Source organism: Ammospiza nelsoni, chromosome 8 (genome assembly GCF_027579445.1).
Source record: "Ammospiza nelsoni isolate bAmmNel1 chromosome 8, bAmmNel1.pri, whole genome shotgun sequence".
NCBI classification, from domain to species: Eukaryota; Metazoa; Chordata; class Aves; order Passeriformes; family Passerellidae; genus Ammospiza; species Ammospiza nelsoni.
The window spans coordinates 13491457-13516574 of NC_080640.1; the positions used below are offsets into that span (position 1 = coordinate 13491457).

Genomic DNA, 25118 nt, shown 5'->3' on the forward strand with positions numbered 1-25118 from the left:
GGCAAGAACGACCCCCCAGACTCGCGGCTGTGCCCGGGGGAGCCGAAGGGAAAGGCCCCGAAGGAGCGCGGGCCCGGGGCCGGGCAGGGCCGCGCTCGGCTCGGCCGGGCCGGAAGCGCTTCCGGCCGGCGGGCGGAAGTTTCCGCGTTGCCGCGGCGACGGCGCGGCCGCTATGGCGGTGCCGAGCTGGCTGGAGCGGCTGCGGGCGGCCGGCAAGACGGCGCTGGTGCAGGACGGTAACCGTGGGGCGAGGGTCGGGATAGCCGCGCAGTGAAGGGTGGTCCTGCAGCGAGCGGGCGCGGAGGGGAGCGCTCCTGGGCACAGCCCCGCAGCCCGGCCTCCAGGGAAGGACACAAGGCCGTAACGCGGGCGGTGGGACGGGGTCCCGAACCATGGGATAAGGCCCCAGGCAGTGGGACAGAGCCCTACACCCAGGGATAGGTGTATCCCGTCTCCTCTCACCACCTGCCTTGCCTCTAGGGAAGCGGAAGATCCACTACTTGTTCGAGGATGGGAAGGAGATGGCCGAAGAGTACGACATTAAGACTGGCCAGTTAATAAGTAAGTGTTGCTCTGCAGGGCAGTGGGTCTGTACCACCTGGTCAGGAACAAATCATCCCTGCCTATTTTGGGAGACAGACATGCCTGTAGCAGAATTTTGTAGGATCCAGCTTGCAGCCACGGTTCTGTGACTTTCATAGCATAGCAGACCTTGCTTTTGCCCTGGATCTCCCCCAAACATCCCCTCTGTCACAACACACTAGGATGGACTAGATGGGATTGCCAACATAGGTGCCAGGCACCAAGTCTGTACCACATGAAGGGCTGAAATACGCTTTTTGGTGGCTTCTGCTACCACAAAGTGTTTGTTTATGGCTCCTGTCCAAAACCACATCAGCTGCAGCACAGCACCTGTCGCAACCCCACCATGGCTTCAGCACCAAGTAGCAAAAGAGAGGCATTCAGCACAGGATGTCTGACCTAGGAATAGGCCAACTAGCAGATCAACTCACACCAAGATCGAAATTACTGGAATTAAGATACATGTATTCATATAATCTCAGTGTGCTGGGCAGCTTTTGCAGTCAGTTGCTGGAGTTATTGAAGAGCAGAAGAATGAAAACCCTCCTTCTCTCTTCCCCAGGTAGAAAATGGCGAGAGAAGAACACCCTTGGGGGCACGGGCAAGTGGCAGGTGGAAGTGGGAGAGCCAACCTCGCCACTCCTGGGAGCACTGGAGTCAGAGCTTATAACAGAGAGCAGCTCAAATGTATGTAAGGGTCTGCAGGTACCACTGCACCTAAAACTGCCTTGTCTTGTCCTTACAGCAGTAGTTGGTAGAGTGCAGATCACCAAGAGACAGCCTTAATGCAGCCAGCACTCTGCTACAAATCACCCCAGAACTGCAGGGCTGCGTAGAAAGAAGGAACAACTTAGGTTTTTTAGGAGTCTTCAAGACATTTGTAGTTTCCTTAAGAAACGAAACTGTACTGCTGTGTTGGCCAACTGCTATCCTGTCTTGAAAGAGCAGGGTGACAGGAAGGCCAGTGCCAGGACAAGTCAGGGGATAGAAAACAAAGGTGATAGCAATGAAAGGCACAGGCAGTGCATAGCAGGCTGCTCCCTAATAGGGCACAGCTTGTTTCATCTTCATACCCCTCTAGCTGAGGGCACAGCTGGTTTAGTCTCTCTTCATCTTTTCAGAAGCTGTGCTTCTGAAACACAAGCACAGCTCTGCACCACAAACTGGGGCAGAGCTAGCACTGAATCCAGCAGGTTCCTAGAGCAGGCAGAGCTCAGTATTTGGTTGTCAGTAACCCTGTACTGGCAAGGCTTCCTGAGTAAACACTTTCAGCCTCCTGCAAGCAGTGCCCTGGGCAAAGGCAGAGCAACTTTAGCTGTAGGAAGGTGGTACTCAGGCAGCTTCTTGAGTTACTCCAGTGTGAAAGAACAGCTATCCCCATGTGGAGTCTCACAAGGTAGTAGAGGAAGGAGACAGGGAGGAGAGGAGACAGCTGGAGGGGCCTTGCTAAAGGTACTTGTTTGCTGTAGCCTATCTTCATGAGGAAGGACACCGTGAGCAGCTTCCAGTGGCGGATCCGTAACCTCCCCTACCCCAAAGAGGTCTACAGCGTCTGCGTGGAGGAGGAGCAGCGCTGCTGCGTCATCCGGACCACCAACAAGAAGTCAGTAAGGACAGCACTGCTGGTGCTGACAGTCCCCTGGGGTGGGCTGGCACAGGGGGCAGGCTAGTGATGGCACAGGGGGCTGTCCCCTCTTCTGTCCCAGTGTGCAAGGGCTCAGGGGCCTCACCTTGCAGCACGTCTCCTGCTGCCCAATTTCCACTCTCAGCTGCCTCAGACACATTTGCAAGTAGGGCCCCCCAAGCTCTGCATTGGCCATTGCAAACTCATCTTGGCTCCTGTAGGGTGGTGCTTGCAGTGTTCTTACCCTGTCAAATATCACTTTCTCAGAAAAATAAAGTAGGAGCCTTGCAGACTTCTTGAAGCTAGAATATTCCATTTTCTCTCTCTGATTTTAGTCACTGCATCTCAGAATGCTGCGGGATTCAACATGGACAGCAAAATCGTGGGCACCCAAACAGATCTCCCTGCATAAACATGTCCAATAGTCACAGTGCCAGTGATATGATCTGGAGGTAGCAAGCAAAAAAAGGCAGACTGAATCTGGGAAGGAAGCCCCACAGTGTTCTGCCAAGAGAGATTTGAGATGGGAGGATGAAAACAGAAAATGCTGTTAAAGCCACATCTTGCAGTGTCAATACATGGCATCTCACATGGAATGAAACACACACCGTGTCCCAAAGCATCTACAGCTTCAGATAAGCCAAGACGAGCTGTAGTATTGGGAAGTGAGTGCACAGAACGAGCCTTGGGAACACAAGGGAAGCTGATGGAAGTGGCTCTAGGTGGTGCTGTCGGCACAGAACTGCGGCCCCTCTGCTGCCGAGGGCTTCGCGAAGCGGCACCCGCGAGTCTCCCGGCAAAGGGCTGCTGGAGCTGTGCACATCAGCACACCTGGGGGCTCAAAACCAGAAGGCTGGGAAGAGGAAAGGTAACCCATAGAAACAGCAAGAAATTACACCTCTAATACAGAAAGATGTTGGCCTAAATGTACACAGAGGGATTCACGGAACAGTGGTGCTTTAGTAGGGAGACCCACGTAGCAAAAGATGAATGAGATTCCCATCAGCCACACATGGATATCCATGGAGCTAGGACAGGAATGGAGTACTTGATCCTAAATCCAACCACATACTGTCACAGACAGGCTTATCTGCTCCCAGTCCTACTGATAGTTGTGTGTATGTGGGAATTTCCTGCTTAGGTGCCATAAGGTTATAATGTACCACTGAGGCTTTACCTATGCCCTACCTGACTTCCAGTTCTTTTGTACTGCTCTCAGGAGAGTCTTCCATGAGCAGCTCACACTTGTTCTCTCACAGACTGGTGCCAGAGGACCCCACAGCAACTCATGGCCTGTGTCTGACTTTTAGACTTTTAAGGACTAAAAGTCTAAAGGACTTTTAGAATTAAAGCTGAAAGCCACCTCACTGAGGACAAGAATGACGTTGCTGTCAGTAGGGAACAGGGACAGACACCAGCACTAGCACGCTTAGTACAGGCTCCAGGATATCTTAGATCATTTCTCCTGGGTCTCAGCCAGGGCAAGGCACCACTCAGCAACTAATTCCAAGATAGCAACAGCAGCATGGAATCCACAGAGAGAGCGCACATCACTACAGGAGAGAAAGGAAGCCTCGGAGCCTCTCCAAGCCTTGGAAGTCAGCCATGCTGCTTCTGAGCAACAGAGCTGTGCTGACCGCCAGCCAGAGGCACAAGTAACAGGATGGGCTGCCAAGTCACTACTAAGTAGCTCAGCTCTAAATTCTCAGCATACCAGTAGCAGTTTTCCCTACGGGCTAACAAAAAGTGGGTTTCCAGTAGGAAAATAATAGAGGTGATTTCACATACGGACTGTGGATCACGGGCCAGGACTCGGGCTCAGAGTGTAATACTGCCCCTTGGCCATGGGGTGAGAGGAGAGGGCAGAGAATCAGCTTGCATTGGCTGAGATAACCACTCATCAGCTACCTCCCCAGCCCAGACAGGAGCTCTTCACTTCCACCAGTCACTCTGTTCCCTCTGGCCACGGCAAGGGCTGCTCAAGTGGGATTTGCTTAAAACCTCTTGCTGTAAAATAAATCCATTAAACTGAACTCTAAAAACAAACCTAGAAAGCCACCTCCCCAAACACCAAACCTGATTCAATTATTGTAGTGAGAGGCAGTGGTAATGTTAGGAGGAGGAGGGGTTGGCAAGGCAGATCTGGTTTCCTTTGATCTTGTCACAGATTTTAGTTTGAGGCCAGCCAAAGCCATTCTTCTCCCCTTCTCCTTAGTCCTGGGGCAGCAGAATGCTGCTGTTTCATTGATGACTCCCAAGGCCCTTTGAAACAGTGGGTTTTTTTCTGTGTACTGCTTTTTTTTGTCTAATCGGTAAGAAGTTAACACTTCCTTAACATGTCTTTGTGTTCATCTAATCTCTGCTGTTTAACCTTTGACATCTCCCTTATTATCCATGTCTGCCACCTTTTCCAAATACCGACAGCAGTGACAACACAGAACGGTTTGAGCCCTGCGGTAACAAGCCGTGTACATTCCTCCCACTGCACCGGGAAAGCCATTTGCCCTTTGTAGCTGTTTTCACCGTGACTTGGAAAATAAACTGCACTTTGGGCAGAGGTAGCTCGAGAGGCCAAGCCTCACACACAGCCAGCTGAATTGAGAACCACCCCTCATGGTAACAGCCGCTACCTATTCCCATTCTGCTACAGGCACCTCAGTACCAGCTATAGGCTAATTCCTTGGAGAGGATTGCCCACAAGAGTGATGGAAGAGACTAAGAACCCAGCCCTGCCTCTGGGTGGGCACAGGACCACCAGCCAGTGTATTTGGTACAGCCCCAGAGAGAAGCTGTAGATGCAAGGCAAACAATGCCAAGCACAGAAGATCTCGGGCAAACACAGACACAGGTCTACTGCATTCTGGCTCCACAGTCTTAGAAAATCTCTTACCTGGCAAAAACCTCTCTGTCCTCTGCTTGGTTGTGAGAGGTTACTGGAAGACTGGGATAGAAACCAGGGAGAGAACTAGGAGAGCTCTAAGTGCAGAGGAGCACCACAGCCACCATGCAGGCTGCATGGAGACGCTGCAGAGCAGAGGCTCAGGTGGTTGTGGGCAGTTACACCTGGAGATCTGTGCCCGGGGTATGCATGAGCACCACCATGCCACCAAAGCAAGAAGCTACCTAGGAAGTGCAGCAAGAAGTTAAAAAGAAGGGTTTAGGAAGGATTGCAACACAAAATCACAGAGGAAAGTTACATGGCACAAGAGCTTTGACAGCTATTTTGACAAAAGCTAAAGTAAGCTGTTACTTAGAGGGAATGAGAGGCCATGGACAAGGAAAAAGACAAGCAACACCTTGGTAGGGCTGAGTAGTCTAACCTTAGCTGGCACTACACATACAGGCATGCTGGAGGGACCAAGCCTGCTGTCACACACCAGAACTCTTCAGGACTTTGCCAGCTCTGGTTTCCAGTTTGGAGGTTGGTTTCTAGTGCTCCTGCTAACCTAGGGGCATCGGCAGGCACACAACATGGCACAAGGGCCTCCTGCCAACCCTGAGAGGTCTGTTGTCCTCATGTACACTTTGTAGACCAGCAGGCTGTGTCTCAGCACTCCTAGTGGCAGAATAGAAACCCCACCTTTCTTATTTCTGTCTCCTCTCTCATTTGTAGGTACTATAAAAAGTTCTCTATTCCTGATCTGGACCGATATCACCTCCCCTTGGATGCAGCTGCCCTGAGCTTCACCCATGCCAACAACACCCTGATCATCACGGTGAGGTTTTAACCATGCACATCAGCACTCTGCCCTTCTCTTTATGTCCACAAAGAAGCTAAAGTTCTTACATGTGGGGAAATGAAGCAGAGCTGAGGGTCACCCATGCAGCTCCTTCTCTGTCACACAGACAGTGGGAGTTTCAGATTACACTGGGCGTGCTGACACTAGCCAAGAGATCCCAGGTGGCAGGAGAGGCCCTGCTTGCTGCTCAAGGTGACATGCAGGTGGAAGAGTGTCTGCCGTGCCCTGTTTTCCATGTATTATCTCCCTCAAGCCTGAGCAAGCCTCCACTCTCAGGGACATTAAGTTTCTCTTGTCTCAGAGCATAAAAGCCCAAGGACCTGCTGCACTTTGAGGTCTCAGAGTCTTAAAACAGTACAATAAAAAATAATCACCTGCTGCTTTGTGTCAGAGAGGGAACACTTCCAGACACATGGCAGAAGCAAGAGACTAGGAACATGGACACACTTGCAACTTCTTGTTGCAAGGAGCAGACAGATGCTTTTGAGCAACAGGTGTTTGCCTTATTCAGTGCAGACTCAGCTACACAGAGGGCACACCCTCCATGAGAAACCTGGCAGCAGACCTGGGCTGCACGTGCAGAGGAGATGGGCCAAGAGGAGCACCTTGAGTCCTCCTGAGCTTCTGTTTGCTACTGGCCAAACCTTGCAAAAAGCACCTGCATCCACCACTAAGCTGCAGCTGGGTGAGAGGCCTCTGAGGGGAAGACAGAGGAACTGCAACTCTTCCTTCTCTCTGCATTAAAAAAAAAAGAATGCATATTTTATATACATATATATTTTATATATATATATATATATATATATATAAAAAACACTTGTGATCATACAGTCAGTGAGCACAGCAAGGATCTGCTTGCCAGGATATTCCAGAGGGGTTGGTGGGGGCTAAGATTCCACACCTAACTGGAAAGCTTTACTTGCACCATAAAAGACACTCCAGAACTTGGCAAATGCCTTTAGCCTGATGGCACCACCTCTCTAAATGGGCTTCAGAGGCTGCTGGTAAGGGCAAGGCCTCCCTTGGCAGGAGGGCCCTTGCTGGGCTGGCAGCAACAGGCTGCAGTTGGTCTGCTTGGAGCAGAGGCTGAACAGAAGTTCAGGAGCGCTAAGGGCATTTCTCTCTGTCCTACAGTACCAGAAGCCGAAGGAGATCCTGGCTGCAGAAGAGCAGCTGCAAAAGGAGCTGAAGAAGATAAAGGCAGCTAACAGTGGGGATGGAGACTGTAAGACCCAGTAGGCAGTGGCTGCTAAGAGGTTGAGGTGAGGGGCAGCTCTCTGGCACAGCTTCATGGTGTTTATTTTGCCTTATCTAATAAAAATGGGTTCTGTTGTTAACAGAGTAATTTGAAGGAATCTCTGTAAGCCTAGGAAGATGGCAGGGCAGTTGACCTGTCTGCTGCCCTGGCCTGCTGATTTATGCAGACATTTCATAAAACTGTAGATTGGTTTGTGTTGGAAAGGACCTTAAAGGTCATCTCATTCTAACCTCCCTGTCATGGGCAGGGACACCTTCCACTAGACCAGACTGCTCAAAGTCCCATCCAGCCTGGCCTGGACCATTTCCAGGGATGAAATAATCCTTCTGTGAATTGTGGGAAGCTGTAGTTTGCAAAGGAAGCACACCACATCCACAACCAGCAGCCCTGTCCCCATCCAACATGACACCTTGGGAATTCCCCATCTGCCACCATTGCTGAAGGCAGTAATGTTTGGAAAACAAGAACTCCCTCCTCACAGCCATTACTTGCCTGAGATGAGCTTGGGAGCAGCTCCCTCCTGTGCAGTTATGCAGCTCCTCCATGCAAGTCAGGATGCTCTGGTGACTTTGCTATCTCTGCAAACAGCATCAATGTTTAGACCTGAGTGGGCACAGCCTATGAAACAGGGTAAAGAGGAAGACATGCAGCTGCTTCCTTAGTGCCAGCCATCCACAACGTGACAGGGCCGTGCAGAGGGCAGGGACCAAGATGCAGCTGCCTCCATTGGCATGGCACGGAGGGGAAGCAGTGGCAGAGCCCACTTGGATGTGTCTACAGGACCCCAGTAAATCACATCCAGGTGTTCATACTAGTCTGGTTTGCTGCTTCATTAAGCAGGCACCAAATGGGTCACAGATCCTAATTTTTGAATTCTTGTTTGAAAAAGTGACAGGAAATCCAAACTCCCAGGAATCGCCTTCAATGCAGCGGTGTCACAGGGTCTAGCCAGGGAGAGAGATCTATAAGACATGGAGACAGGATCTGAAAATAGGTCCAACCTCCCCCACCCACCCAGGCCCCTGCAATCAGCAGGTAACATCACAGCCCCTTCAGAACTTGAAACAAAACATACAATCTCTTTTGTTTCCTTTCAGTTTTATTTAGCAAAACGCGACCATTTCAGCCCTGCCAAGTGCATAGCCTGACCTGACGGCCAGCTTGGGGAGGCACACTGAAAGCAGGGCTGGCTCTGCCTTTTAGCTCAATTGTTGCTCTTGGCTGTGAAGGACAACACAAGCAGCTGTCAGAACAGCAAGTTAAGGAGAAAGGTGGGCCTCGCTCCAGGCACCCTTCCCTTCCACCAAATCAGTTCACCCCACACACAGCCTAGTCTTGTTTCACATGCTTAGAGCTTGGCTGATCTCCAACTGACCAGCACAAAGCTGATGGGGCATCCTGGCTCAACCTGCCCCTCAAATGATGTATCCACAGGAAAAAAAAGGAAGGAAAAAGAAAAAGAAAAGAAGTAACACAGTTAATAAAACAATTCCTGACTTGCACAAAATAAAAAGGGTAAAGACAATTGGCCTATTATTTTCACTAACAGGCAGGTACGGTTGAGAAAGTTTGGCCCTTTGTGCACTCTTCATTGTAGCTTTCTGGCAGGCAAAAACGTCCCTTCAGAAGCCTTGTGGGCCTTTCTCACCTCTCCTGCCCTGCAATTCCCTGAGCCAAGTGTCAGCTCTGCTGAGTTGGGGTCACCAGAAGCAGCTGTGGTGCTCTTTACGAGGCCGTGAAGTCCAGGACGTGCAGGGCTGACGCCAGGGCAGCGTACAGGTGGGTGGTACTGAAACGGAGGCAGTACACTGGGCTGCTGGTGGGTGAAGACAGGTGAAAGCTCTGCAAAAAACAGGAGAATCAACCTTTCAGAAACAAGGTCAGCCCAAAGATGCTGGGTGGTATTACAGATCCAAAGGCTGAGATGTCTGAGAAAGCAGGTTTTCCCTGCATATAGGGTAGGTTTGCCATGGTGGACTAGCCCCAAAGACAGCCCAGCAGCCCCTCTTTCTTCTTCCCACAAGGCATGCACACTGGGCTGCCAGAGAACACTGAGAAGCTCTGCTGCTGCTCAGTCTCCCACTGGTGCTCACCTGCAGGCACCGAGTCTGCCGCTTATCCCAGAGGCGCACCACACCGTAGTAGGAAGAGCCGCTGGCAATCATATGGTTCTTATCACTCCTTATGCAGTACAGGGCACTGTCATGGGGCTCTTCCCACTCCTGGACGCACTTCCTGCAAGGGCAACACAAACCAGAGCAGGGCTGAGCCTCCATTCCTCCATGCACTTTGCCTGAAGGAGCTAATTCAGTGAGAGCTGAGTTCCCAGACGCTGCACAAGGACAGTGCAGGAGCCTCACGTGGGCCCCAGCAGGGCAGGCTCACCTGGTGCTGGTCCGTATGTCCCAGTAGCGGATGTAAGTGTCATACCCACAGGAAAGGAGAAGGGAGGGCGTTTCGTAGAACACATCCAGGACTCCAGCTCCACGGTGGAAGTCGGTCCCTAAACAGGTCAACAGCTGACCACTGCAATGAAACACATTAGGGGAAGAGTCATTCAGAGCAAAAAGCCCTTCCAGTTCAGCTGGCCAGAGCAGAGATGGTGTCACAGAAGTCTTCCAGATCTCATTTCTGTGATATAACAGAATACAAAAGCCCACATAGTTTTTGTCTCCCACCCCCAGCTTCTACTATTGGTTGGGCCATTAACCATGAAGGGTCATGAAGGGTGACCAGCAGGAGTCCCAGCTGGAAGAGGAAGAGCCAAGGTACAGGTGCAGCTGACCCCCAGCAGAATGGGAGAAGTGACCAGTATTCTGAATTATATGGCTCCACTTCCATAGGAGACAACTCCCAGCTTAGTGAGACTCCAAAGAGTCTACAAGAGCCATTTACATGTTCAATCCCATCCTATACTGTCCTTCAAAATACTGTCTACTGCGGTATTTCCCTAGATCTTTGACACACAGCACAGATCCACAGGCAAATCAGACTCTCCCAACCCAGTCTGCCATGGCTGCTCTCCTCACCCCCCTCCAGTTATACCACATTCTACAAACACCATATCTGGGGCTAAATGAAAAAGGTCACAAGCAACCACCCCAATGATCAATCATCTGGAGATGACTTTCCAAAGGCTAGATTTTTCTCCTTTTCCTGACCCCTTCCTCCTTTTTAATTCCTTGCAGTGAAAGAGCAAAAGCAAGATCTCCATGAAGCTGTATGCTGAGTGCTTTGTGGTGGTATCACTCTGCTGCTTGTTTATATGCAAACCAGCAGCTCACCTGGTGGATAGTGTCTGGTGAGGTCCCAGCCTGCCAGACTTCAAGAAGAAGCTTGAGCCTCTTCCCTGGGTCACACGGAATGGCATCAGGTGCATGGCAAAGCCTGTCCCAGTGTCATTCCACCTGCTGCAGCAGCCACTAGTATTCAGACATGACAGACTCTTGGGAATGGAGTGGGCAATCTGCCCAGCTTCTTGAAATGGCCACCTATTGCAAACCCTCCTTTTTTTCCTTCTCCTTCTCCTCACACCCTTTACATCAAAAATGCTGGACACAATAAAACTTGAAGCACCTGCTTTTCAAACTCTGCTGCATGGCCACCCCTCACCAACAGCCTCCTGTTTCTCAGGACAATGAAGCAGTCGTGAAAGCCAACAGCACGGATCCCGCAGTGGGGTCACTCTCAGCATCTCCCTCCATTATTTTGTTACATTCTGCTCCTTGATCCAGCATCACACAGTTCTGAGGCACATCGCCAAATGCCTTAATTCTGTCTGTAATCTGGGCTAAAGCCCTCATCGGGGGATAAAGACCACACAAAAGGAGAAATAGAGTCCTGGGAGATGTTAAAACAAGTAAACACCTTTGTGTCAGGAGAGAGAAATCGCTGATAAAGCAGATTAGCGCCTCGAGCCCTGGTGTCCCCAGATCAGAAGGCGAGCCCTGGCCGATCTTTGCAGCCAGCACGCTTCTATGATCACAGAGCTGGCGGCATGCTGGGGCCAGCCTGTTTCCCCACAGTCACTCTCCAAAGAGCAGATTATGTAGAATAACAATTTCTTTGTGGCTGTGTAATTCCCTCCGTGACCGTGGCTGTGGGCAGCTACATTGGACCTTGATGCCAGGGCCCTAGCAACCATTTAGAGAGGCCAACCAGCCCTAGCAATGGCCCCCCCATGCAAACCTCTCGGACAAGCTTTAACATCAAGTGCATGAATTAATCCCCCCCAACATGAATCCAGGGGTGCTGGCTTATTGGACTTTGTGTTTCTCCAGGCAAGGAATCGAGGGGATTCCAGGCTTCAGCCCTTTGCAACCTTCTCACAATACATTAACCCTTGGAAGGTTACTTGTAAACCAACTCAGCAGTAATTCTGCACCTGTCTGTGGGTTGAGAGACTGAAGCACTCATGGTTTGAGCACCATGAGCAAGAGCAGTGGGGTTTGGCTGGCAAAGGTGAGTCATCAGATCCACTCTGAAGTGAGACATGGATGGACATGAGTGCTCTGGCACTCCCCCACCCTTCCAAGCACACAGATCCCCTCCATCTGCCATTCTGCAAAGCCAGCAGAACAGATAGACATGCACACAGCCCTTATCAAGGCTTCTGCAAAACCTTCTTCATCCTACAAGATTATGTGTGGCCCAGAGTTGTAAGACACACAATAGAGGTATGAGGAGGAGTCAGCTGCTCTCCCAGACAAGAATCCTTGGATTACCTGTGAGATGCATAAGAATCTTCTGCCAGTTGCTCAGGCAGGGGCAAGGAGTTACTCCCAAGAGGTGAGCTACCCCAGCAAGCTCTAGGCAGCACCAGCAGCTTGGACCCTCAGCACCACCCAGGTGCTTCACTCCCAGTGTTTCTCCTTGTCTTCACACCTCACTGCAGTGGTAACCAAGCACTTCAGCAGAGTCACACCAGTTTTCCTCCCTCTGCTTACATTTCCATCCCAGGCAACAAAAATGAAAGAAAAGGCAACAAAAAAAAGGGAAGCAGAAAAGAAAAGGATTGGCTTTTCTCTGTAGGCATAAAATGAGCACAGATACTTGCAACTTACTGCAGCAAAGTAAACCTTGCTTTGCTGGTTTGTTAATCAGTTCAGTTCTCCTGGCCCAAGAACAGGTCAGCCAAAGCAGCTCTCAGGTGGGATCTGCAGCCTTTGGAAACAGGAGCAGCTCTTTGGCAATTTACAGAGGCAATGTGGTAGTTGCTACAGTGAAGCACTTAACCATCTGGCACCAGGGGAAAATTTACTGTGCTCTACACTGGGGACACAAAAAACCCACCAATGTGTTCTGGCATGGGCACACTTCAGGTGAAAAAGATGCAGAACACTATTACTATTTCCCCTTTATTCAGCAGGTTAAGGTGTCTCTGGACAGCTATCACCATGCCAGCCTAGCTCTATGTGCTGCAGCATACATAGCCATGCTGAACCCATGCTGGGAAGGGAATTCTGCCACAACTCTTCTAGTCTTGGGATCACAAGTTAGTGCCCACAAATTGTCCACTCTTGGTTATCCCAAATAATCCCTCCCCTCAAACCTCATACCTGAACAGCTTCCCCCTTTCTTGGGAGCAAAACTCACAGCTAATCCTTAATAACCCATAAAGGATCAAGATAACCCATGAACAGAGAACAGAACAGCAGCACCTACACCAGCACATCACCAATGGTTTCTAACAACTTAGACAGACAAAGATACCTTCTCCACGAGGGACAGAAAGAGATGGCATAGCTGTCTTGGACCTTTTCCCCAGCAGCAGCCAAACACAGCAGGAAACAGCCATCTTCTTTAATCGGTGGTCCGTTTTTCACCTAAACACCTTTCAAATCCCAGTAGGCTGATCCTCAGTATTTCAGAGGCCCTGTCCTTGTTACAGGCTGTGAAGGTTGCTCAGGAAGTGTCTGTGAAGAGCAAGCGAGCCCAAACGTGGAAGGACCACACCATGTCCCCACCCTGCCATGCCCCTCCAGCAGTAGCAAGTAGCTGTTTCACTCCCAGGTCTTTTTCAGGCAAGCCAGGTAGGAGATGTGCAGATGGTAGGAGCTTTGCTTGTCTTTGTACTGAACGGCCTGGGCCAGATAGTGCCCACGTTCAGTCCCAGTGCTGGGTGGCACCAAGAGAAACAACTCTGCACCAGTGGAGCTCGGAGAGGCAGAATCACAAATGTGACAGTGCAAGTCTTCTGGAAATACCACTCTAGAGCAAGAACTCTCCATTTCAGCCCTTTAACCACAAACCACCTGGGCCAATCCAGCACCTACAAACACACAAGTAAGCCTCAAGTGCTGAGGAATCTCATAATATTCCTAATTTTTCATACTTCCTGTTAAGCATCTAGATAGACTGAATAATATTGGCACTAATCCAATACCTGCCCACAAGGAATAGAGCCAGAGCAAATCCAGCAGCCTATTTCATCCCTAGTACAGGAAAGCTGTGTTGGCACTAGTCTCCAGACTCCTTGGTGATAGAACAAGATGTTTAAACCAAGCTGATGTGCCTGGTAAATGTATCCAACTGATGAGTCCAACAGTGAAAGGCATTTTGTTCAGACACTATAGAGAATCCTTTGATTCATCTCAATCAATTTCCAAGTTCTTCAAGACTTCTAAAAATTACTTTTTAAATCAAATATTTATTCAGGATTTCCACATTTCACTCTTTCCTTCCCATGCTAGAAATCTAGCCATGAGCATAGCTCTCCTGATACCTCCAGAAGACAGGCAGCCCGAAAGCAAAGTAAAGGGAAGAAACAGTCTGGTTTCTTTAAGCTGTTGTTCTTTTTTTAAAACAGCTTCAAGTTTTATTCCTTCTCAATCACTAATATGAAGACAAAATAAGGTCAGTCATGGCAGAGCCCAGATGGTTTCTTTCCAGATAACCCATGGAAAGTTGCTTCACCAAGTTAAAGTTATACATGGCCTCCCAAGCCACTGAAACTATTTGCATGGCCATAAAAGCTCAGGATCTCCCCGAGATCTTTCTCAAAGTCAGAGTCCAAAAGAAGTCTGCACCTACCTCCCTGGAACCTGCCCATTTGCTGAGTATCTTGCCCAGCTGTCTCCAGTGCACAAGAAACTACACTCCAAAAGCTGGAATGAAAAAACATTTTTCTCCCTACCCTCAATTTCTCGTGACCCAAATTTACTAAAATTGATATTATATAAATATGCAAACTCTAGGAAACTGCTGAATTTTGAACGTCTGTTGAAAACAGAGATGTGCAAAACTGAGGACAATTCACTTGCTCTGGAATCCTCATCTGTGAACTGTGATCATCCACCAAAGAGGAGAATCTACTGCACATAAGCAGATGACTGTTCAGAAACCAAAGAGAGCTGTAAACCAGTATTTCAGCCCAAATAACTATTTGAAACAAGACAGGTGGGAAACATATACTTTAAAAAAAAAAAAAAAAAAAGGTATAAAGAGTCCTGTTCAGTTCCAAACACTGGGATATTTGATCTGAGTATCAAACAACAAAAAAGGAAAAAAATCCTTTTAAAAATAATTATCCCAAGTGTAGCATTTGCACAATTTCTGTCACCCAATTAGGAGAGTGCACCAAAACCAAAGGGAAGAGCTGAGCTGCTGTTCTTCTAGGTGCTTTGCAATAGCAGCTGAGGCACTGAGGAGATGCAGCAATTTATGCTAAGAAGGGAAAGGCTTGATCAAACAACATCTGTATTGTACATAGGGATCCTTAGCAAAGTTATTCTTCTATCCTATCCCAAAGTTGCCCCTGCATTTAGACCAGGCTACTAATTCCTGCAGGGAGGTGTGGGATTGGATTGGGGAATTTTGAGGGAGCACCTCCAAGTGAAATGGCTCAGAGATGCTGTTTCAAGTGATTTTCAGGGCAAATGCCTCTCTCTGATTCCTCAGTGCAGCTGAAGGGACTCGAGGCAGTAGGGGGGAAAGACACCAACGATGGTCTGAGATTGTGTTGAGAGGAGAGACAGAAAAGGGAGTTTTGCCTTCTTTTCTTCTGCTTTCTCTGAATTGGCCCACACACATTTTAAATGGTCCAATAAAAAGATACAATTTCTTTACCTTTCCAGCTCTGGGACCCTGTGAGTTTTTGTTGTTCGGGTTCCCGTAAGGTTAAGTTCAGAGGATAAACTGACACACTGGGCTATGGGAAAAAGCCAGTTTCTTCAAATAAAGCCACAACGGTGCAAAAGAGACCCTGCTGGGGCTTTTATTTGGGAAAACAAACAGAAATGGCAGCAAGCCCTTCTGCTTTACGAACCAATTTAACTATAAAACCAATGTTCTCCCTCTCAGGGGTGAGGAGGGGAGAGAGACAGGACATGACAATAGTCCAAAACCTTGAGGGGGGAAAAAAAAGAAGATAGGACAAAAAAGGTTGTCTATCCCCTTTTCTTTCTTGTCCACGGCTCCTTTTCTTAGCACACGTGTGTTCTTGTAAAAACGATTAGATTGCAATTTGTATAACATGGTGACCCCCAAATTCAGACATTTAACCCCTTTTCTCTGCAAAGAATGTCAAGAATGTCTTCTCTGTCTTTCTTTCCAACGGGAGGAGTAGGGGGGAATTCTCAAACTGTGATTTCTTGGAGGAAGAGAAAAAGAGGGAGGCGAGGAAAAGAAGCAGGGAATTCTCAAAGCCTCTCGCCTTTCGCCCCACTTGTGTGGGAACAGGCGGCTGTATTGCTCCCTTTCTGGACAGAGCTCTGCAGGTCTCCTTTACTGGGGAGACAAAAAAATTGAGAGTCCAAATCAAAACAAAGCCATCTGTTTAAATGAGCTACCATTAGCCAGTGACAGAGGGGGTTCCTCATTCACTCCTTCCCATTCTTCTCTCTTGCCTCTGTTGATTCTCTCTCAACCCAGGGAAAAATAAAGATTACTTTTGCTTTGGCTCAGAGGGATGAAACTGATTGATGTGCTTGGAGTGTCCAGCCCCCACCCATGCTCTCTGATTGTTCAGGGCCTTGTAAAGTTGTCATAAATATGCCTGAACAAGAGTTCAAAGGCTGCAGCATGCCCTGAACATGCACACATCCAAAAGGCAGGAGCTGGCCTTATGGTCCTTTCTAGTGGGACAGGGCCAAGACTGCCATGGGGAAGAAAGGATTTAGGATAAACACCTGTATGTTCTTCCTCTTACAATGATTTTACATTTAGGTTAAGATGGATCAGAGCCCTCTTAACAAAAAGAATGGAGAAGATGCCCAGCTTATGTGAGAGAGTTCAGAAACACAGTGTCACAAAATCAAAGCCCAAGCAGAAAGCAGTAAAGAACAACAAGGCCTCAGTTTTGAGAAAACATGCATACCATGGGAATACATTGCACAGACAAGACTGAAACTATCCATTATAGACAGGAGACAGAGTTCTGAACACAACAAAGTCTTCTAAAAGGGACAGTTATCCAAGGAACCATGACTTAAGAGGCTCCTGGCACCAGCAAGCTTTCTCCATAACAGGCTCAAGCTGGCCATGGGCCTGGAGTCCTGCTTCCAACAACACTCAAGAGCTCAAGGTCTGGATTGGTCATTGTGATTTAAAACTGTATTCAGCCAAGACAGAGATGCTGAGAAAGAAATGCAAGTCTGAAAGGAATAAGAAGCCTCTTTCCCACAAAACCTGGAGGAGCTTCCTTGGTGAAAAAAAATGCCTGGCATATGAATCTATAGAAAATCAGGGCTGGAAAGGGTATTCCACATCTACTGCATTAACTCTGCTGCTCCCCAAATCCTGTGAAACTGGCATCAGTGACAGGGCTACATTTGCTATTGCTTGTCTTTCCTGTTATCAGATATATGCACCCACTTCTCTGTGACTGGATAAATCCAGTTTAAATGTCTGGGTGAAAGAGACACCCCACACTTCTTGGAGTCAGTTACCTTTCCTTTTGATCTACCAACTCCAGTTCTGAATATATGTGCTTCCTTCACCCAACAGCTCCTTTGGTGATTAAATTAGAGGGTCTCAAACTTGCATAAACCTTGGAGTTCAAAGTTGGGGAGAGAATGCCCTTCTGCAGAAATTATTTTAGAACACAACATTAAGAAGCCTTGAGCCAAGCCTCTACATTTAAAACTTCTATTGAAAACATTCAGCAAGACTTATAACCAAGAACTAGACCTGCAGATTTTCATTTCACTCACCTACTTCCACACAATTAAAAAACTGGAACACAACAGATGACAAAGTCAAGAAGGACTGGATTTAAACAGGAAATCATCAGTAGTGATCAGCTGACCATAGTGTTCAGTGCTATATGCTTCAACTCTCAATTACACTTGTTTAAGATCAGCACAGGGAGCACAAATTTTAACTCCATGGGCTCTGAAGAGCCACAGAAATGGATGCAGATCAACATAAGCTAAAAGTTGAAAAGACAGCAACTCATTCTTGCCCCCTCCACGGCCCAGACAGATGTAACCTAGCAATGGACCCATGGAAACACACACTAGAAACACAGCAGCAGCACATTAGCAAACTTCAGCCAGCTGCTTAAAGATGGTAACACTCATGCTGGCTCTTGGAAAGAAAGGGCAGAGTGCAACAACACTACAGGCAGAACAGATTAGTAACCTGCTCAGCAGCTGCCTGGCTACCTCAGACTCCTTCCCAACCCTCTGCTGAGGGCACCATCCATACACCTGAATCTCCCTTCTCCTCCACTCCCAAGTCCCTCTCATGAATCCTCTACCTCCCACCTCCCCAAAAGCTGCAGACATCAAAGGCACCTGCCTTGAACACCTGAAGAGCAGGGGGGCCTGACAGTCAAGAAATGCAACTCTGTATCTTCCCCTTCCATGCACTATTTTTTTCTTCATCTCTTTGAAAAAGGTGGCAGAGATAAATGGAGAACAAAGAAACAAGAAAAAGCCTCAGCTCTGGCCCACACCCTGCCTATTACTTAAGGGGGAAGGAACTCTTCCGAAAGAGGAGGAAAAAAATGTGCTCTGACACAATGGCTCAAAAGGCCAGGCAGCAAACCGGGCCACTTTGTACTGCTAACAAGGGAAACCTAATTACAGGAAGAGGGCAAAGAGGGACAGATAAAAGGGATACAAAATTTCAACATCTGTTGCCATAAAGGGATAAGAAGTGGGGAAACGCAAAGTGTCAGTTTGGTGTCAGTGACGGCATAAAGCTACTTTCAAAGGGCTCAGGAGCAGGAGAAAAACCGAACAAGAAATTAGAGGGTTCTTAAAAAAAAAAAAAAAAAAAAAAAAAAAAACACAGAAAACAAACAAACAAAATCCCCACTCTGCCAAAAATACCTTCAAAAGGGGGGAGGAGTTGGACAAAGACTGGCTATTTAAAAGGCAGAGGATCTGGGTGGCTTGCAGGGCACAGCTAACTTTGGTTGTTTTCAGAGCTCTTGTGCCCTGCAGCATGTCATGTCACAGGAAAGAACACTGTAGGATTTGTGCATTTAAAGTGTTTATAGCATGAAGACTACCATGTAAGACAGATCACTGGTCCATTTCAAATATCAAGCTTTGCAGAATAACTCCAAGAGCTGCTGCAAAGAGACCTATGGATTATTCTATCTTACGGAGAAGCATCCTTGAGACAGGAGCATTTGTCACTTAATGACATGCAAGACCACCCCAATAACATGGGAAGCAACAGTTCTCTGCAGGCAAATGACAAATGCTGGCCTTGGAGCTGTCAGTGGTGCATGACCCTCATCTTCCAAGGAGTTTAAACTCCCAAAGGCAATAGAAAGAAGAAAAAAGAGGAGGAGGATCTGAATAAGGTTTCCTTTTCTCTTGCTTGCCATTAAGTGGCTGTTCTGTTGAGCCACACACTCACACTGGCAAACAAGACAGGACGGTCTGAATAGAGAAAGGCAGAAGTGAGCAGAGGAACCTGACCTGCAAGAGGGGCAGCTGCCATCATATCCTTCACTAAAGGAAGGACAAGGGTACTTGGAAGAGGACAAGGAGTCAGCAAGTTCTGATCCTTGATGCAAGGACACAGGTTAGTATCGTGTGCCCCATATCGCTCACTGTTCCCCTTGCAGGCCTCTAATCACTGAACTTACAGCTGCTTTTACATACACACACCTTGATCCAGAGTGGGAATTAGTGCACAGCAACTTCCCCACATCTAAAAGCAATCAGATGGCACAGGGTAGCATGTGAGGGGTGAGAGATGTCCTCCACAAGTGCAGCTAGCCAGCTTCAAAAGCATATGAAAAAAATCTAAATCCTCCTTCATTACAGGAGACAGGGCCAGGTGTAGCAGCAGCTGGAATTTCAGCCATCAGAGACAGTGTTTTGGCATTATGCAGTCATTTCCCTGCTTTAGACTCCCTTGACAATTGCTTGTTGCTGCCTGTTGTGGCTTTGATCCAACGCCATCATCTCAGCAGAGACAGAAATGAAAGACAGTTGTGGGAGCGGGATGCAGCAAGAGGTGTTTCCTTTCCCCACTAAAAATTTCCTCTGCACCAAAAGCAGTCAAGCTCTTTTCAAAGCACAAGACATATTTACAGGTGAAGACATTATCCCCTTCCTCTTGGAGGGATGAGAATGGCTGCCCCAGGGTCAGGGAACAGCGAAGGTCATAAATACAAAACATACCATGACCAACAGTGACAAGCACCAGCCAAGGACTTATCTGGCCTGGAACTAAGATGATCAGTACACAAAAGGTTATTTAAGCTTTAAATCCTTTTGTAGCACGTTCCAGATCTCAGCTGTTGGGTAAAAAGACCACCTACCCCAATGGAAGAGAATGGCACAGAAACTGTTGTACTGTTACTTACTCACCCCTCTGATGCAAAGAAAACTCCCCTAACTGAAGTAGCTGATCCTGGACAGCACTAAACACCTCAGTGGTGCTAAGGATCCTCTGGTTTTCCAGAACACATCTTATGCATCATTCTACCCTTCCCAATTTTTTTTTTTTTGACAGAAATTACCTGGATTCTGTTCTTAGACATCCTTGCCATGTTCAGCCTCTTCGGGGCAGCCTCTGGGCCCTTTTGTGGCCACAAGAAAAGGGTAAGCAGTGAACTCAAAAGGCCCTGGTTCTGACTGCCAGATGTTATCAGGACACATTAAGCTCAGGAGGAGTTTTTAAGTCCTAGGTGGCTCTAAGATTTTAAGTTTTCATGCCACACTCTCAATCCTGGAGTCTGATCAGGGAGACAACATTCAAAAGCCTAAAAGGAACAGAAGCATTCCCTACAAGATCCCTTCTGGCAGTCACTGGAGCCTTTGAAGATGGATCCAAAGCTCTGCTGGGAAGATGAACAGTTTATGGAGAGTCAAGACCTGGAAGGATAGCTCTGTACTCCCTTTCTATGAATAATAACATCAAGCTTCACATGCTAGAGTCCCAGCCATGCTTTCTACTCAGCCTCCCACCCTGCACATGCTGACGAGTCTACCAGCTCACACACAGGTCCCTGCAGAGGAAAAGACCCAGTGGCATGGTGCATTCCAGCTGTGACAGGTGAAGAGGGAAGAATAAGTTTGACACTCTAGCCATTTCAACAGAGGCCCAGTGGCCTAGGTTGCCTTGGCTTTTTTATTTGCCTGTCACTCAGGCTTTTACGTTATTGAAAGATCAAACTCCGCTGTGCTTGTTCATTACCTTAATCCTATTTTCTACACAGCTTTATTATCTCTTCAGGCTTCCTTGGGAAAGGCTGTCAGAAAGGTTGGGGCAGGGGGGAGAGGGTTACCCATCTCCTCACCCCTGTCAGATGCCTCTATTCAAGAACAGCCAGAAGACTTGATGGGCAGGGGTATCACAGTACAGCCTGTATCCTTCTGGGGTACTCCAAAGGCACCACTGGATGGATCACTAAGAAACATGCACCATAACTAATGCACTGGAGTTCTTTCCTGCTCCAGCTTGACCTTGTAGGATGCATTGTTGGAAAGTATTTTTGTTACTTCAGAGAAAAAAAAACTGCTGGTTTAAATTTGTATTTGATAGAGTTGACTTAAACAATCTAAACTATTTAAACTATAGATTAGAAGGTAACTGGTCTCAGACCTACCCTGTGCCCACACCAATCCTCCTCCATCCCCTTTCCCCAAATACAGCTCTACTGATATCCCTCAGGCCCCTTCTGCCATTGCTCACCTCACTTCTGACAGCACTCCTTTGGATAATCTGGGCCATGCCACTCCTACCCAGAGTGTCCTGGTCCTGGAAGGCAGGGCTGCCATTCCAATAATCCTGTGAAATATTTGCTATCTGTCCATCACTACACTAAGACCCTCAGGCTGAGAGTTTCAAATTTGTCAGCAGCTGAGTTCTCACATCAAGATTTGAGAACATTTCCCCAGTTGCTAAGGTCAGCACCTTCACCAAACAGGAACTACTCAAAGACCCCAAATCAGAGGCCACAGCAATTAACTTCCTCAGTGCTCATTAGGATAAAGAGAAGACAACGAGCCTAAGTCACTTCCATAGATAACCTGTTGCCACACATCACCTCTCTGAGCTACTGGAATTGCCAGGCAGGACAAGGTGACTTCAGAGCCTGTGTTTGCCTCTGGCTTCCCAGTACCAAAGAGAAATGGGTGAATGGGAGGATAAGGATCACCTTCCTCATCTCCTCTGGCTGAGGCATCAACAGAGACAGATGAAAAGGAGGGTGTAATGGGTATATTTTGACTGTATACAGGTAATGGGAAGAAACCAGGATGGCTGTGCCATCAACTGGAAAAGCTGAGAAGAAAAGCCAAGTTACTGAACCAGAACCACCCCCCACATACCCCTTTCCACACCAGTTTGCTTTGTCCCCCACTCCTCAACACATCTCATCTTCTATCATCCCTTGCCTCCATTGACAACATGAATAATACCCTTTTGCAGCATTTACAATATTGCATTGATATTCACTTTTCTTGTCAAGTCCCTCCCTGTAACCTGGAAGCTCACTCACCTCTCAAGGTCCCAGATTCTCAGAGGTGAGATGTGTCCACAGCAGGCTGTCCCTGTCACAAATGAGCTGTTAAAAAAAAAACAAAGAAACAAACAAAAAACACTTACTAATCCTCATGTTCTGAATAAAGTGCATGAGCAAGACAGAAAACAGATTACAAGACAGAATTGAATTCTGGTTCAAGATTATTTCAGCATGTGCCACCATATTTCACAAGGGACAGGCAGCAGCAAAGGGAGAGCTGCCAAAGGACTCTCACTAGCTGAGCTTCCCAGATGCAGGAGGTCACAACTGCAGAGAATTCGCAGGACATAAAATGTATTTGTAAATACAAAGGGAAAACATAAACAGGAACATCTGTAAACAACATTTTCAAGTGGGTCAGTACAGTACTTAGCATGTTTCATATACAGTCAGTGCTGTAAGCTGCAGAAAGACCCCATGGAAAATTTACTGTTATTTCCTACTTCATGTCTCACTTCTGCTTGTTGGCAACTTCTGAGTGCAATCATGAACTGGCTGCAGCATCACAGGCCTAAAGAATCACAGAATAGAGGTCTCTGGTCCAGCCTGCTCAAAGCAGAGCCAATTTCAAAGCTGGATCAGGTTGCCCTCCCAAGTGCTCAGACACTCTGTAAGAGGCAGCAATATTTGGCTCCATTTACACCCTCCAGCAGGGCCCATTCCAAAGTCGTCTTGGCAATGTTACATCCCTGCTGCACATGCTGGCTCCAGAGGTCACCTGACACCCACTGGCCTCATACTAGTTCATAAGACAGAACAAATCCTTAAAATCAAGCGTGAGGAACATGGGTGCTGTGCTCTCCAAACCACACTGCTTGTTTGTGCCAGCTGGCCATTCTCAGTCCAAATAAGAGGAAGCAGCTCATCCAAGGATTTCTAAGTAAGTTACAAATTACCTCTCACAAAGCCATATTTATTGCAGCTACTGAGAATAAAATGCCAAAACTACGTTTAAGTCAATGCAACAAGGATAGCATGAACACAGGAAATGGAACCTGCTTTAAATAAAAGCCATTTCAATGCTTTGCCTAAAGAACTTTTGCAGTATGATACAGAGCTAACAGCTGAAACATGAAAGCAAAATAAGAAAACAATGTCATGTCTATAAAAATAGCAGTTAGAGTAGTTTTTAACATTTCTTTGATCCCCTACAGTATTCTTTCTTTGGTAGTCAAGGTGTCTGCAAGCTTCTTTTGTACCAGGAATGGATTCTTGCAGCAGCCTTGACTTCTGTGAGAAGCACTACTGCTGCTGCAAGAAAGCACTCAGCAGCCAAGTGGTGAACACAGGCTTAACTCAATCAAAGCCAGAGAAGGACCAGATGGAAGCAAGACTGGAACTCAGGACTCCTCCTACTCCTTTCTCTGTGGTTTAGCTGAGCAACTGGTTTCTCCAAACAATAAGGCCAAAGCAGCACTGATAAAACACTCTGCAAAAGAGGCAAGCAGATAACATCAAACCATCTAACCACACCATGGAGGTGTCCACAAGTTCTGTGAGCTTAGCTGCCCTTTAGGCTAGAAAAGGCCTGCAGAACTAGAGCTATTTCAAAGTGTCTCCAACCAGGATGTCTTACATGCAAAATTCCAGGTTCATTGGCAGTGCACATGCAATCAGCCAAAGCACCTGTAGCACTGGGCTGTCCCTACAGCCAGGTGCTGCAGAGTGCTCACATTCCTCTTCTCCATGTAAGTCCCTGACCAAAGTCTGAGAGTCTATGGAAAATCCAATTCCTGTTGCTGTGCAGCAGCTACCATGATCAATTAAGAAAGTGTGCGGCATTTCATCTTTGGAAACATGGTTTCTGCTCAATGCCTACCTTCTCTCCACCATAGTCCAGGACAGGAGCGAACATTTCTCTTTTGCCAATGGCACCCACCTCAGAGGAAAACAAGCAAAAGACACCCGCTTTGGCAGCTTGTCGGTCAAGCCCCATGTCTGGAAAGCAGCACTTTGGTCAGGAGGTCCCCCAGCTACAAAGCTAGGCGTTGGGTTTTGTCACCCCTCCCCAGCCATAATCCATTAATAACTACTAAAGTCAATTACTGTGGTTAGAAACACAATAGCAGTCAGGGAGTCAGTCAAGCAGGCAATTGGGTGCTTAAGAATTTTCTTTTGGGGGACAAACTGACTCTGTCCCAGCAGAGAACGCTCTCACGTGGGAGACAGATCCCTTTGTGCAGAAGGTATGCACAAGGCTTTGATGGTTGCCACAGGTCTAAATTACCATGGAGGCACACCAACAGGGAGAAAAAGGTGGGAGGAACAGCTAGGTTTAATCCTCCCTCATGCTGTCAGTTCTGGACTTCAGCTCTCCCTCCTTGGTCCTTACCCCCCACTCCTCAGAGAGAAAAAGAAAAACAAAAAAAAAAAAAGAGAGAGAAAAAAGCATTAGATAAAGAGATTTTTCTCCAGCATCGAATACAGGCCTCAGGGCCACAAACAAGTCTCTTCTGGGTAAAGCTGACTCCATTCAGTCAACAGGAATTTTGTCTCATACTTCAGTGGGATCAGGTTTGCAGGCCTTATCTTTAACAGCCTGAGCCCATTAGCAAGCAAAGATAAGACTTCTCCCACAAGAGCAGGCCACCTTCACTGCAGCATTAGAATGCAGCATTCACAAGACAACGTGCACAAGAAGAGGTACCAATAAGAAATTATTGAAGTCTGAGAGTGAACTGACCTTAAAGTCTGGATTCTAGGGCACGATACAGGGCCCCTCACCTTGAGTCTGATCTGCAGGCACACACCTTGAAGCCTCAGGTGTCTCATAACTGGGAGCCTCTCACAGGTGACAGTTTTACTTCAGGCAAAAGAGCAACAGAAGTCAGCTCTCCTATGTCTAAACCAACATGCAGATTGGAGGAAAGCATGTAAAGCTTGGCTCCAAAACTTCTGAAACCTCATTTAGTGTGGAAGATCAGGCTGAAGCCTTCTATCAGGCTTGCTTCTTTTCTATCTTCAACAAGGCTCTTTTGT

The 25118-nt window shown here is 47.7% G+C and overlaps 2 protein-coding genes across 3 annotated transcripts in view; one reads left to right on the top strand and one right to left on the bottom strand.

Moving 5' to 3' along the window:
- The first annotated feature begins 141 nt into the window (after positions 1 to 141).
- Positions 142 to 7283, top strand: DPCD (deleted in primary ciliary dyskinesia homolog (mouse)). The gene is made up of 6 exons (XM_059477293.1): positions 142 to 236; positions 481 to 561; positions 1145 to 1269; positions 2052 to 2185; positions 5820 to 5922; positions 7081 to 7283. Exons 1-6 carry the CDS (start codon positions 173 to 175, stop codon positions 7183 to 7185), a joined length of 612 nt encoding a protein of 203 aa, XP_059333276.1. The 5' UTR covers positions 142 to 172; the 3' UTR covers positions 7186 to 7283.
- Positions 7284 to 8285: 1002 nt separating this feature from the next.
- FBXW4 (F-box and WD repeat domain containing 4) overlaps positions 8286 to 25118 on the bottom strand; it is a 59580-nt gene continuing 42747 nt past the window's right edge. The window contains exons 6-9 of one of the 2 annotated variants that reach the window (XM_059476831.1): positions 22116 to 22181; positions 9590 to 9730; positions 9298 to 9439; positions 8286 to 9046 (exon numbers count right to left, since the gene is read on the bottom strand). In XM_059476831.1, coding sequence (XP_059332814.1) covers positions 8930 to 9046; positions 9298 to 9439; positions 9590 to 9730; positions 22116 to 22181 — 466 coding nt within the window. In that variant the 3' untranslated portion in view covers positions 8286 to 8929. The remainder of the gene's footprint in view (positions 9047 to 9297; positions 9440 to 9589; positions 9731 to 22115; positions 22182 to 25118) is intronic. The other variant, XM_059476832.1, reaches the window with a different exon arrangement.